A 13,914-nucleotide genomic window follows, 5' to 3' on the forward strand; every position below is an offset into this window, starting at 1 on the left:
CAACTTACATTACTGGGTCAACCAGAAATTTTAAATTCATCTCTTGGTCACACACAAAGAATCAAGCTGCTACATAAAGTTCATGTTTTTTTAAATATTTGTCTCTATAAATATATAAAAATACTTGAGCTTTGTAAATTACTGGCCTCAACTAGTCTACATTTCAGAGATTGCAGAGTTTTTTGACATTGGGAACGTGAGCGCCAACCCTTCAGTACAAATGAGGGGGGTGACATTGCTGAGACAGCTTATCAGGGAATGAGAAATATTACATGAACACATCACATACTCTGAGAAAGAAATCACGTTTCACGGGTTAGCAGGAAACCAGTTGTCTCTGGACTTTCACCCGGAATTTTCAACAACTCTCACTCAAACACTTACAATGTGATATATAATTTCCCCTATTGAACTTTCCTGGACTGTGTTCGGAAAGGCTTCCCTATTAGAGTGGGCTTTAGTGAGGACTCCCATTGCTCAGTCATTAGGAGACTGGCACACGTGTCACTAACCCCACCTCCAGGATGCCAACAGAGATTAGATTTTGAAAGAGGCCAGGCTTTCAAGATGCATTCCAATGGGTCTGTACCATCTGTGCCCACTGTCATGGCATCATCTAAAACTCCTCAAATTGACACCCTAGACGAGCTCCTACATGGAATGACTTGGACTAAAGGAAGAGTCAGATGGAAGGAAGAAGGTTCTCTGCATCTTACCGTGTTACTGAAGCTATCTGTCCTAGAAATTGGAGGGTCTTCGGTGGCATCCCAGCCCACAGAGCTTCGAGCTACTGGAGGTTTCTTAGGGTCATTTTTCTGAGCAGGGGGTGACAGGGGTACATCCTTGGACTTGGGGAAGAGAACTTCATGGTCTCTGATCATCATGGTCATCACTCTTTGGATTTGAGGAGTCCCTGAAAGAAGAAAGGGATCTGTAGAGCTGGACCACGGCAGGAGGTGGGCAGTCCTCAGGATCTCCACCCATGGGATGTCTCTAAGCTTGGCTCTAAAACCACAGGGCCCAAGAGGACCTCATTTTGCTTCTCATGGGACCCTTCTAAATTGCTTGAGGTAGGAGATTTGCGGTGAAAGGGAAGGGAGAGAAGAAGGATATGGGAGTAGGGTGAAAGAGGGTTATTTTCAGCCTATACAGTCCTGTGGGTCAGTCTTGATCAGAAAATAGGCAATATAATAGTAGAGAAAATGGAGACATCTTTCTCCCCTGATATGGTCCTCAGTATGTCATCTGATCTCTTATTGCACGCATAGTAAATATGTGCCAGGCATACTGCTTTTCCAAATCCATGGCAGACATCAGTACTCTATGCCAGGACTTTTGCTCACTGAACCAAGACACAGCCACAGAAGCCTTTTCAACACAACTTTATAAGTAACCTTTTCTTTTGAGTTGTCTTATAAAATTAAACTTGCTTTCTCCACTTTCTTGCAAACTTGCTTTCTCTGGCTAAGAGTATTTAAAAGTCATAAAAGACTAAGAAATACTGTTTTTTGCTAGCCTATTGTACTGTGTGACCATCGGGTCAATTTTTAACCTCTCTGCTCTGCTGTGATCTGGAAAATGGACATAACTTCTGCCTTGCTCCTTTCACAGGGCTATTTCACACTTGGGGCAAGGTAACCAACGGAAAATGCTTGGCAAATTGCAATGCACTTTGGTAGCTAGGTAATTGCTGTCACTTCCTCTGCACCTGCCTTCCCCACAGGACCAGCTGTACCTCTCATGATCACAGCAGGGTCTTCGACTTTCGACCTGATGAGATTCACACCAATCACGGTAGCCAGGTTATCCACGCTCATCTTGTTAACACCACAGTTGAGCTGGATTTCATGTAGGAACCTGTGGGCAGCCAGGAAATCCCATAGTAGGAAATAGGAAGTTGCCAGAAGGTACACTTCCAGGTACCAATGAGACCTCAAAGATGGATCCCATCTCCTTCCTTCTAGTCTCAGGAATGGGCCCACATGAGTTTAGCTTCACCCTGAAGATTCAAGATCAAAGAGGAAGAGAAACCAGGAGGGGTCTGCCATGCTGCTGGGGGTGGTGTGGGGGCTTGGGATAGGGCACCCCTTCAGCAGGAGGTAGGTTCCGGTTCAGGGAGCTAAGAGGAAACCAGAAAAACTCAAATGGGTATGTGACTACCCCTCATCCCGACTTTATAGGCTTATCTCTAGGATTCTCAGCACTCAACCCACCCAAGTTTCCAGAGACGGAAACTTTATCATGAGGAGATGTCACAGAAGGGAATCCACGGTGCCTCTTTGCTCTCATCCTCCAATTACAGCACCCAGCGTCCCAAATTTTCAGTGGGTGCTCAACAACTCAGCAATGAATTTTTACTATAATTCCACCCATTGGAGGCATGTACCTCTCAGCTTCCTTATAAACACACACACACACACACACACACAGAAAAAGAAAACTGAAAATACCAGTGAAGGAACTTCTAAATACCTTCTCCAAAACCCATTTTTAAATGGACAGGCTGAAGCGACTTAAAATTCCAAATACATAGAAATTATCAAACAAATGGTGATGTTTTCAAATGAGGAAACATTATGGAATATTACAGTTATTTATAATCCTATTTTATGACATGGGGAAATGCTCACAATATAATATTAAGCCAAAACCAGCAGGATACAAATACATACAAAAAATTGTTCCCCTATATTTATATTGATGTATGTAAATATCTTTCATAGAAATTCAAAAAACATCCAGAAGGAAACATGACCAAGCAGTAATAGTGATTTTTCTGAGTGAGGACATTGTGTATTATTATTTTTGTTATTACGTTATGTTAGTCACCACATCCTTAGTTTTTGATGTAGTGTTCCATGATTCATTGTTTGCGTATAACACCCAGTGCTCCATGCAATATGTGCCCTCCTTAATACCCATTGTGTATTCTCCTTATTTCTTTTTTATAGTATGTTGTATTTTCCTGGTTTCCACATCAAGCATGTATCACTTTTATAACATGGAAACTACAACAAATTATTTTTTAAAAAGAAGATAAATTTCAGCTCTGTCTGGCATAGAGATCCAGGCGCCCAGCTCAGACAGACCTGGGTCAATCTATACGTTACATGGTGCCGTGAATGTCTCCAGGGCACTAAGTTATAGCCCCAGAGTTGAGAAGGTGGGAGATAATTCTAGAAACGTTGTAAGGATTCTGGGTGTTACTGCATGTCCCAGGACTCTGGGCAGCACGGGGGCAGGCCTGAGGGAGGAGGCATGTTCACTTTGTGTGCCAATCAGACTTTCAGTGGATCCTTTAAATTATCTTGCGGATAAAGGGAACTACTTCAGTGCTGTGTGAATACAGCTGACCTTCCCAAGGTCTGGACCAGAAGCTCTGAGTTCACAGAGACACTCTTTCCTCCTCTAACCGGGGGCTGCCTTCTGATGCGGCTGGAAACGGATGCCAGGGGACTCTTACCGGCATATGTAGCTCAGGAGATTATAGTTATCTCGCGGAAGGATGGACAGCTGCTTCACCAACTCCTGCTGAGCCTGGGAAGAGATTTTACACCGTAAACGAGCATGCTCATTCGCCGGCAAGGAGACTCTGGAACGTAGGGGACATGATCGGTGATCTGTGCAGAGCGGCACGGGCAGTCACTCCTGTTGCCACAGTTCTGGTGTTTTTTTAAAAAAGCTTTTTACTTTGAAATAATTATAAATTCACAGGAAGCTGCAAGAAATAGTATGGAGAGGCTCACGGGGTTTTTTTTTACAGCACATTTTTTTAATTTGTCTCTAATCATACCCTCTTCCCCAACTCAGAGCTACTCTAAGGCAAGGGCGATTTGACACCTCATATAATAACTGTTTGCTTAGTGAATGCCTGAGATGTAACGTTCCAGTAAAGAACTGGATCGTAACCGAATACCCCAAGCCATTTGGTATTTAAAACCGAATACCCCAAGAGAAGGAAAAAAAAATCAGTATTGAGAGAAGAAGGAAGCTTCTAAGAAGGGTTTTAGGCAATAGGGCCTTGCTGAGACCTGCTGGGACACAAGATAGGCTGACTAATCCAGGGGGTGGTGGGGCAGGTAAAGGTCAGAATGTTCTAGCTCCCTAGACTGTCGTACAAGGAATGCATGTGCCAGGGAGAGGAAGGACAGAGAGCTTTTCTTAGCTCTTTCTACCCGCAGCTGCCTGTAGGGTCTGTAGTCACTGCCGGTAACATCATGATTGAGAAAGCGCGCCAGTTAACATGAGACATGCAGGTTCCCTCAACTCTGAGCAGCTCGTCCTGGAGAAAACGCACCCTACGGCCTGTGAGCGTGCATGCAGTGACTTGGGGCAAACCCTCTGTATCCAGAATGCCCGCTTCATAGTGGGATTCCCTCCTCTTCAGTTTAACGAGTGAATTCTTCGCAGAGGTTGCTGTAGACTCAGGGCTCCCAGCTACCACCCCAGCCACGTTTTCACCCATGAGGGAGGCCGTCGTCCCTCTGCCCTGCCCGGATGTGCATTACCACAGATTAGAAACTCAAATGTGTTGAGATGGAGGAAGTTGGGAGAAGTGGGTCCTAAGTGGGGAAGTTCAGGGGTGAGACTCTTATTGTCAGATCTGCGTCCCTGTACCTCCTTGGCTTTCCCTGGAGCTGGGGGGTGAGAGGTTGCGTGAAACACTCGTCTTTTTAGCCAACTTTTACACCTCATTCCTTAAAGTGTTATTACTTTGACAAAGGTGAGCTGATATGCTTATATTAATTAAGACTTGTCATGTCCTCGTCTCACCCCCCACAAAAAAGTTCATAAATCCTGCCCAAAATCATACACTCAGCTACTAATTTTAAAGTGGCTTGGAGTATTTGATTCTAGTCCCGTTCTTCATTGGACTGTTACATCCCAGGAGGGCTGTCGCCATGAGTGTCTGCATTTGCCTTATGCTGCTGAGGAAGATCTATACGAGATCACACAGCCTAACTTTTGTGGCAGAAAATAGCCAAACTGCTTCCAGCGTGTTAGCGGCATCTGTATCCTCCCTCTCGTTTCCTAATGTTGAAATACAAAATCACTGCTTTTCTTGTACCAGGATCCACTTAAATCATGGGCTCTTCATCCTGAGTCAGGAGACATGTTCTCACAGCTATGCTTTCTACCAGGTCCAGGGTACTATCGTTCTGTTGTTTAAAAATGATAATAACCTGATATATATAGATATAGATATAGATATAGATATAGATATAGATATAGATATAGATATAGATATAGATATAGATATAGATAGATATAGATAGATATATAAATACAATTATTATGTTCTGGGGTATACTATATAACAAATTCTAAAACAGAGAATACACCTCTCCTTAAACCAATAATTTAAAAATATCACTCACCTACCTCTTATCCTTTGTCCTCAAAACAATCCTAAGTATAGCAGATGTTATTACGAAATTTGCCTCCGTTTGTGCTGTCCAGTACAACAGCTACTTGACACATGTGACTATTTAAATAATAAAATAAAATAAAATTCGGAATTTGCTTCTCCAGCTGAACCGGCCACATTTCAAGGCCCAATAACCATGTGTGGTTAGTGGTTATCATCCTGATCGATGCAACTATGTACCGGTTCCACCGTTACAGAATGTTCTGTTGCTCTAAGTAAGTAAACTCTTGTCGAAAATGCTTAATTTGCCTAAAGGCAAAATCAAAGTTAAATCCAGGTCTTCACCGTAAGCTTTTCCATGCACCACTTTGCCAAAGAGAGGTTTAACAAAGTAGTGCTAAGAACTAACACCCCCAGAGTGGGGAGTTAGACCCCAATTGTTAGCAGTATAACATAAACGTATTCCTCGGGCATTTGGTTTTGCAAATCCTGGTTAAAAACCACGAAGGTTTTATAGTTGTTAGATGGGTTTTCCTGGTTTCTTTTGTTGGCTGGTTTGTTTAATTAACATGACTCCAGTGTGGCGACTGCTGACTTTAAGACCTTTCAGGAAATAATTTACGTAAGATCACAAATCCTGCCGGCAAACGTGTGCACTCTAACAAGCACGCAGCCGCAGACACTGAGCACAGCCCCGTAAGCAGCTGCAGCGGAAAAGAATAAAGAAAACTCCTTGTCCTTCCTTTCTCTGGCACATGCAGTCCTTGTATGCCCATGCCTGACATTCATTCACCGTGGAACTAGAACATTCTTGCCTCTCACCGGACCTCGACAGCCTCTCCTTGTGTCCCACAGGGTCTCAGCGAGGCCATATTGCTTGAAACCCTTCTCAGAAGCTTCCTCTTTCTCTTATTAATTTTAAAGTGACTTGGGTGTAGTCAATGATAGTTCTGCATTGGATTGTTACGTCCCAGCAAGGCTGTCACTATGATTGGCTTCAATTGCCTTTTGTTGCTGACCAAGTTCCAGTTTGACAAAATATCTCTCTCAAAGGTATGGATCCCCTGACCCACTTGCTTGCCCACCAGAATAGCGTTCAGTCATCATCACCTTCTTCTGCAGCAGGACAACTAATTCTAATGAGATACAAACCTTGGCCTCATCTGCATTCATGAGCTGCCCGCAGAGCAGGAACCCCTCATACTGGCTCCAGGGAACCACGGGCTCCGGGAGGTCTCGGAGGTAGAGCTTTAACAGGGAGGCCACTGTGTGCACGTCTGTCTCTCTGCAAAAAAAAAAAAAAAAAAAGCAATATTCTTTGAAAGTGAAACTCCAGAACATTCCTCACCTTCCCCTTGGTGATCCACCGAATAGAATCCCAGGTTCCAAAAGGGAGTTTCACAAAGGAGCAGAGTCTGATAAAGATGTATCCAAACAAAACACCTTTGCTAATCTTCTGAAAAAATGTCCCCCAACACTTCTTTCTTTAACTCTTCCACCCACTACATCAAAAGTAAGTTCAAGGTCGACCTTTTCATGAATCTTATTAAATTATTTTTGTCTTCGTCTCTTTCTTTTTTCTCCAAGTCACTTAGTACCTCACAATTTTGCGTTCTCTACTTAGTCTCTAATTTTTCATGTGCTAACTCATTTATATCCATGGTCCGTGATCTCTTTAAACCCTCAGAGAGCTTAAAACATTTCTGGGATTCATGCATAATATTTACACAATCATGCATTCAAACAGTCAGCATTGAGAGAAGCTACCAGGTACAAGATACCAGGTCGAGCACTGCAATTTCAGCAGTGAACCGGAGCGATACACGGGACACCTGGCCTCACTGAGCCCCAGAGCTGTGCGGACTCCCACGTTACCAAGTCCTTACAATATGGTGAGTTTAGTACCATGACAAGGAAGGCCAGCAGCTGGGATTGTATGGAATTATGGGAAAGGGACCCCCAGTGCAGGGTTGGGGAGCCATGGGGACAAGATCAGAAGAGCAGCAAGGAGTTACAGCGTGGGGAAGGGAGCACAGCTATCAGCCCGGAGGGTAGGGAGCAGAGGTCCTGCTGCAGACCCACGGCATTCAGACGACCGCCTGTTCACTGAAGGAGGCTCGGGTTTTCCGGTTCAGCTTCTCCAGCTTACAGCAGGAGCAGGCAAACCACGGCCCAGGAGTCAAGTCTGGCCCACTGCCTGTATTTGTACAGCCTCTGAGCGAAGAACAGATTTTACATTTTAAAATGGTTGGGAACAAAACTCAAAAGAAGCCTATTTCACGGCCCGTGACAATATGAAATTTGAATTTCCTCCTCCACACAGTGTTACAGGAATACAGTCATGGGCATCCTTCTTGCATCGTCGTTGGCCGATTTGGCGCTGTGACTCTGCTAAGAGCGGAGCAGCCGCAGCCGCAAAGCCTCAGCGTTTCGTGCGTGGCCCTTCATCAGCGTCCGCTGACCCCGGGTTTACAGAGCTGCGGCATTTGGTCTGCACCTCTGGAAGAGAAAGTAAGTCTGACTCTGCCATATGCTTGACGTTCATTAGTGAAGAAATCATTTACTTCGTATTGATTGACTTCATGTCAAAAAGAACTGGTCTTGAGCAACTGTCCGGGTGCTACTTTGAAAAGCTATGATGTGGCAAGGGGCTCAGACCGTGTGAGTGTCTCCTCAGTTTCAGCGGTGGGAAATATAGAATTGCCTGGAGAAGTGCCTCCTGGAGAAGGGACAGGAGGGGTCGGTTTGGGCAGAGGAGGAGGACGGAGGCAGTGGAGGGAGCAGACGCAAGAACATCAGGACTCAACTGTAAAGCTCTGCCTTGACGTCCTAAGAAGTTTTTCGCTTTGTTTCTTTTTTATTATTATTATTATATTTTTTTATTATATTATGTTAGTCACCATACAGTACATCCCTGGTTTTTGATGTAAAGTTCCATGATTCATTAGTTGCATATAACACCCAGTGCACCATGCAATATGTGCCCTCCTTACTACCCATCACCAGCCTATCCCATTCCCCCACCCCCCTCCCCTCTGAAGCCCTCAGTTTGTTTCTCAGAGTCCATAGTCTCTCATGCTTGTTTGTTTCTGATAGCCAATGTTCAGAGCTGTCTCCTGAAAAGGCTCCCCCTTTGCAGCCGGTGAGCTCTCTGCCTCAAAACGAGAACGTGAACTGGCACAGAGCCCTGACTGTGCTCCAGGGCTACCTCAGGAAATGGGGGGTGGGAACCATTCACTTAAGGTGGGCGTTCTAGAAAAGCCTTCCCTGCTGAGTCACTGCCTAAAAATATTCCTGGGCAAAGCCCTCTTGTCAAAATACATGAGAAGTTCCTAAGAAAATGACAGAACGACAACCAGCTGACACATGTTCTCCTAAGTCCCAGAGTGGCTTCTCCTCCAGCCCCAGCATTGCAACCTTGTCGTTGGTCTTAGTCAGAATCCAGGGCCTCTCCCTCACCCCACATCCAATTACGCTCCCCAAGGCCCTCAATTCTATTCAAATGTCACGTGGCTCTCTTTAAGTCCTGCCCCCCACTACACTGCTCTGTTTCAGAAGGTAATAGCCTTTGGCCGGGATCCTGCCCCAGCTTCCTATCTGGCCTCCTGCCTCCACGGTTCCATTCTCTGATGTACTGTCCACTGCCTGGAACAGCCCCCAACACACAAAATACACCCAAGCAACAAATGTTGCAAACAACAATTTGAAATAAGAAAGACAGTATCGATGATAGATTTAAAAAAACAGGGGCGCCTGGGTGGCACAGCAGTTAAGCATCTGCCTTCAGGTCAGGGCGTGGTCCCGGCGTTATGGGATCGAGCCCCACATCAGGCTCCTCCACCGGGAGACTGCTTCTTCCTCTCCCACTCCCCCTGCTTGTGTTCCCTCTCTCACTGGCTGTCTCTCTCTCTCTGTCAAATAAATACATAAAATCTTAAAAAAAAAAAAAAAAGAAGAATCTTTTGAAGACAAATGACAACAACAAAAATCACAAGCTACTAGCTATTTCCATCAGAAGAAACTACGACAGCAAAAATATCCAACATTAGAAAAAAGAAAGGATTATAACCACTGATATAGTGTAGATGCTTCAAAGTTATAACCAAAAAACACAATTATCTGTGTAAATCATCTTGGAACATTTAAAACCAGAGAAAGCTTCCTGATTCATTTTATCGGGGGGAGATAATGCTGCTTGTCCTGCCTAACTCTTCATGCCTGCTTAATGTGTCTGAGTATAAATGTGATTTCTTCTTGGGGGCCTCCCTAAATCCACCACACTATGTCAAAAGGCTCCTGTTCTGGGGTGCCAGGGTGGTGCAGTCCACTAAGCATCCCACTCTTGGTTTTGGCTCAGGTCGTTATCTCAGGGTTGTGAGATCAAGCCCCGGGTTGGGCTCAATGCAGAGTCTGCTTAAGCCTCTCTCTCCCCCTGTCCCTCCACCGCTCTAATAGATAAATAAATCTTTTTAAAAAAGAGGCTCCTGTTTTATGTTCTCATAGTACCATCTAGCTTTCCATTTTAACACCTAACACAATGGAAATTATACTATTATTTCTGTTAATTTTTGGTTTAATGTCTGTGCCCCCACCGTAACGGGGACAAATCAGTTGTCACTGTTACAGTCTAAATTTCCAGCATGATTTTTCCTGAGTTTGCTATTCCTTCAACCCAATGAAACATCTTTAAATGATTTTTTTTTTTTTTTTTTTGAGTCAAGGACTAAGGGCAAATCGGGAGCCAGGTGACTTCTGAGTTCAATACCTGATCCACCAGAGACTAGCCCAGGCACCACCGATGGCTCTGCCAATCCTCCCCTGGTAGCACTGACCTTAAAATATGGCACATCTGTATGTTTCTCACAGAAATATAGGTATCAGAAGCATATTAGTTTTGTGGCCGGATAGTATCCAGCCCAGCAGAAACTCAACAAAGAGATTCTAAAATGTATATGTATATGTTTAATGAGAATCCGATACAGCTGCACTGGAATCTACCAAATAAAAGCTCCTTTGTTTCTCTTCATTCCAGTGAGACAATTTGGGGGATTTCTAACCACATATATGACCAATGTAGGTCTAGATGACTACCCACAAGGATCACATAGACCAAGAATCGGCCCTGGGAGGCCTCTGAAGAGCTCCAGGCGACCCCTCCTATTTCTAGGTATATAAACTCCACTTCTTAGTTCTGGGAGTGGAGAGGTCATGACAAGCCGTGTAACTTTCCTTTTTCCAGCCCCAAATATTTCACGGGAATCAAAGACTATGACTCCACCACCCAGGTTGACTTTATAGGTACATAAAATCAAGCCTAGGGCAAGTATCTGACGAGCCCCTGCCATCACCTCTATTCCTCCTGGCTGACTGTTCACATTGCTTTAGCAACAACCCACCTGTATCTTCTGATCAGCTCAAAGCTAATTAAAAACATAAGAAGAAAACAGAATATAAAAGTGGTGAGCTTAATTGAACAGGTGCCTGATACTGAAATGCAATTTATAGTGCTGCTGAGAGGTCCGTAAATTCGATGCCCATAACCTGTTATAGTTCTGGTAACAACTCCACCCACGGCTTTCCTGTAAAAATACAGCACCCTTGGTAAGTTAACCTACTGCATGCCAACGGCAGCAAAGACAGACATGCGGTGGTCCACACTCAGACAGTGGCTGTGAGAATGGAGAGAGCAGACGGTATCAGAGATGCTTCAGAGGGAGAATGGGCGTCGCTGGTGACCGGGGTGGATGGTGGGGAGAGGGAGCTAATGGCACTTAGCTGTTCATGATTTTCCCAGGATCAGCCCTGTTCCTAGGTCCTAAATAACTTCTTGGGGGAATTTTAACCTTAGGAAACTGGATAGAGCTGAGGCCTGTCTCACCAAATCTTGATTTATGGGCTGCTGATTTGGAAAGAACAATGGCTCTTTCTTGCCAGCAGGACAAGCACACACAGGCAACCAGGGCGAACATTGCACAATAGGTGGAGAAAGTCCCACATCGGGGCGGAGGCTGAACTAGCTGACTGTGGCACAGCAAAAGCCTCGGCGGGGTAGCTGGAGGAGGTGGGGTGGGTAGGCGACGGTGAGAAGAAATGTCGCCACAGCTGATATGCCCCAACCAAACCTGGGCAACCTCCACAGGGGAGATGCGGGGGGACGCCAGTCTGCTAAGACATCAGTACGTACTCTCTCCGAAAACGATCAGAACTAAGTTCAGAGGTGGACACTAGTGGTCTCCCAAACTAACAGGAAGTCCTGGCCATTTCTGGAAAGCTGAGGAAGAACATCGGAGCCCTTGGGTATAGCTATGGTACGTTCTCCATCACACTGAGTCTGTTTGTTCAGCCAGCTCGGCTCTTCCACAGTCCTCATCAGCCCGGCAGTGTGGGCCTCGAGCTAGGTCCCGTCTTCCTCCCCTCCTGCCATGGCACTTCCCCTTCGGCTACATCCAAAATGGTTTCTTGACTGCTCAGCAAGGCCCTACTTCTAGTTCACATCATTCCTCACATAAGCGATCAGCAAAACAAAAGGCTCTCTTTATTGCCAGCCATGGCCTGGGGGTATCTCTGCGAGTCCTATAGCTCAGCTGGCAGAGAGAGCTTCTCCTACCTGAGTGAGGCAGGGGGAGGGCGTGGCGAGGACAGCGTACCTGTCAAAGGAGGGCCGCTCCCCGGCATCAAAAGCATCTCTGAGCTGCTTCACCAGGTTGTCCTGCCCAGGCAGTCGGAAGATGCCCTCTTCATTGAGGCCGTGCTGGAGGATGAACTCTGCACACTTCTCCACCAGGATGGGCACCAGGTGGGGGCCGAATTTCTGCTCATAGGCCACGGTCTCATCCAAACGCTGGCCAAACACAGCTGGGGAGAGAAAAACGGGACCTGCACATCAATCTGACTTCCACTGGGTGAACGGATAGGTCAAAGTGCTTTCCCTCTTTCTAGATTTGCTTGTGTTGCCTATAACCCCAAGTTTTAGTGCCATGGTACTAGACAAAATGTAGGAGACACGTCACCCATTATATTTCCCGGGGCTATACAATGGGGGCAGTCTCTGTCCGTCTTTTTCTCTTACCCCACATTTTTACATATTTAGAATAACAACTCGCTTTTCCTGAGTACCTGTGGTGGGCTAGAAATTGTGCTAAGCACTTTGCACACCTGTTCTCATTTCATCTTAACAGCAACCCTATGAGGTAGCAGAATTGTTATACTCACCTTACTACTAAAGACACTGAGCCTTAGAGGCACTAGTGAGCTTGCCAAGGTCAGGTGCCAGGGCATGGTAGTCAGAATTCAAGCCCAGGCAGCAAACTGAAGAGAATGTACTCTTAACCACAGCAGCAAGCAGGCAGTTTTGAATTCTGCTCGTGTCATACAGCATCAAAATATCACATTCTATTGCACAGATGTCTCCTACTGTATTAAACCGGTGCGGCATTTTTAATAATTTAGATGGTTTTACTACGCTTTGCTATATTTATTTTTTTAAGATATATTTATCTATTAGAGAAAGAGAGTATGAGCGGGAGGAGGAGCAGAGGGAGAAGGAGAATCCTCAATCAGATTCCCTGTTGAGCGAGGAGCCCGACGCAGGGCTTGATCCTAGGACCCGGGATCAAGAACTGAGGCTAAATCCAGAGTTGGACACCCAACTGACCGAGCCACCCAGGCACCCCATATGTTTTATTATTTTAAAAATTGCCACGGTGAACATGCTTATCCACCTAACAGAGTTCCTGGGCTATATTCGGTGCAATGTATAATTTCTAATTAATTGCTTAATGAATTAATTAACAATTGGATAGGTGAACATAGGCTTTTCACTCTTTTGAACTAGTTCCTTGGGGCAAATTCCCACATGTAGAATTACTAGGTCAAGTGGTTTGAACATTTTTATGACTCAATGGTATGCAAATTGTTGTCCAAAAATATTTTTCCAAATTACACTGCCTCCAGCAAAGCATGTGTGGACCAGCTCTAACCCGGCCCTGTCAGTACTTGGCTCTCTAATTTCCCCACCCTAGTGGTATAACAAGGTTAGTTGTTAAATCAGGACAGTCATCGACTACCCATTCTCCCACCAGGCCCCCAGGCCCTTTGGTTCCTGGAGGCTCAGAAGACAAGTCATGGCTTCAGCTCTGTCCTGCCTGATTTTCCGTCTGTCATAATTAGGACAGACCATTTCAATTGCCAGGACACTGCTTCCCAAAATCCTTTGGTTTTCCCCATGGTTCCCTCTTTGGCTGGTCCCCTGTACCTAGTCTCTTATTAATGTGGATTCCACCTGTAAAGAGCTGTACAAAGCTCTCGAATCTATGCATTCCCTGCACTCCCACCCGCTGCCCTAAGCCAGGCTAGACTACTCTCTCACTTATGACAGCTGTGGTCTGTTCTCTTCCCACATGGTCAAAGCTCTCCTGCTGCTAACCTTTCTAAACCGCCTCCAATTTACCTAAGCACACTCCCCTGCCCCTCAACCCTGTTCTTAATAGTCATCCCCTTCTTCCCCAATTGTCACAATAGCATTTTCCAAATTACCCCTCAAAGTC

At 45.3% G+C, this 13,914-nt stretch overlaps 1 protein-coding gene across 2 annotated transcripts in view; it reads right to left on the reverse strand.

Moving 5' to 3' along the window:
- The window catches only part of ARHGAP25 (Rho GTPase activating protein 25), an 84,061-nt gene that overhangs the window by 6,508 nt on the left and 63,639 nt on the right, over nucleotides 1-13,914 (reverse strand). For both annotated transcript variants that reach the window (XM_008699947.2, XM_008699948.2), the window contains exons 5-9: nucleotides 12,016-12,223; nucleotides 6,521-6,653; nucleotides 3,464-3,537; nucleotides 1,736-1,857; nucleotides 717-913 (exon numbers count right to left, since the gene is read on the reverse strand). In XM_008699947.2, the coding sequence (XP_008698169.2) occupies nucleotides 717-913; nucleotides 1,736-1,857; nucleotides 3,464-3,537; nucleotides 6,521-6,653; nucleotides 12,016-12,223 (734 nt within the window). The remainder of the gene's footprint in view (nucleotides 1-716; nucleotides 914-1,735; nucleotides 1,858-3,463; nucleotides 3,538-6,520; nucleotides 6,654-12,015; nucleotides 12,224-13,914) is intronic.

This window comes from Ursus maritimus, unplaced genomic scaffold (genome assembly GCF_017311325.1).
Source record: "Ursus maritimus isolate PB19 unplaced genomic scaffold, ASM1731132v1 scaffold_6, whole genome shotgun sequence".
Classification (NCBI taxonomy): domain Eukaryota; kingdom Metazoa; phylum Chordata; class Mammalia; order Carnivora; family Ursidae; genus Ursus; species Ursus maritimus.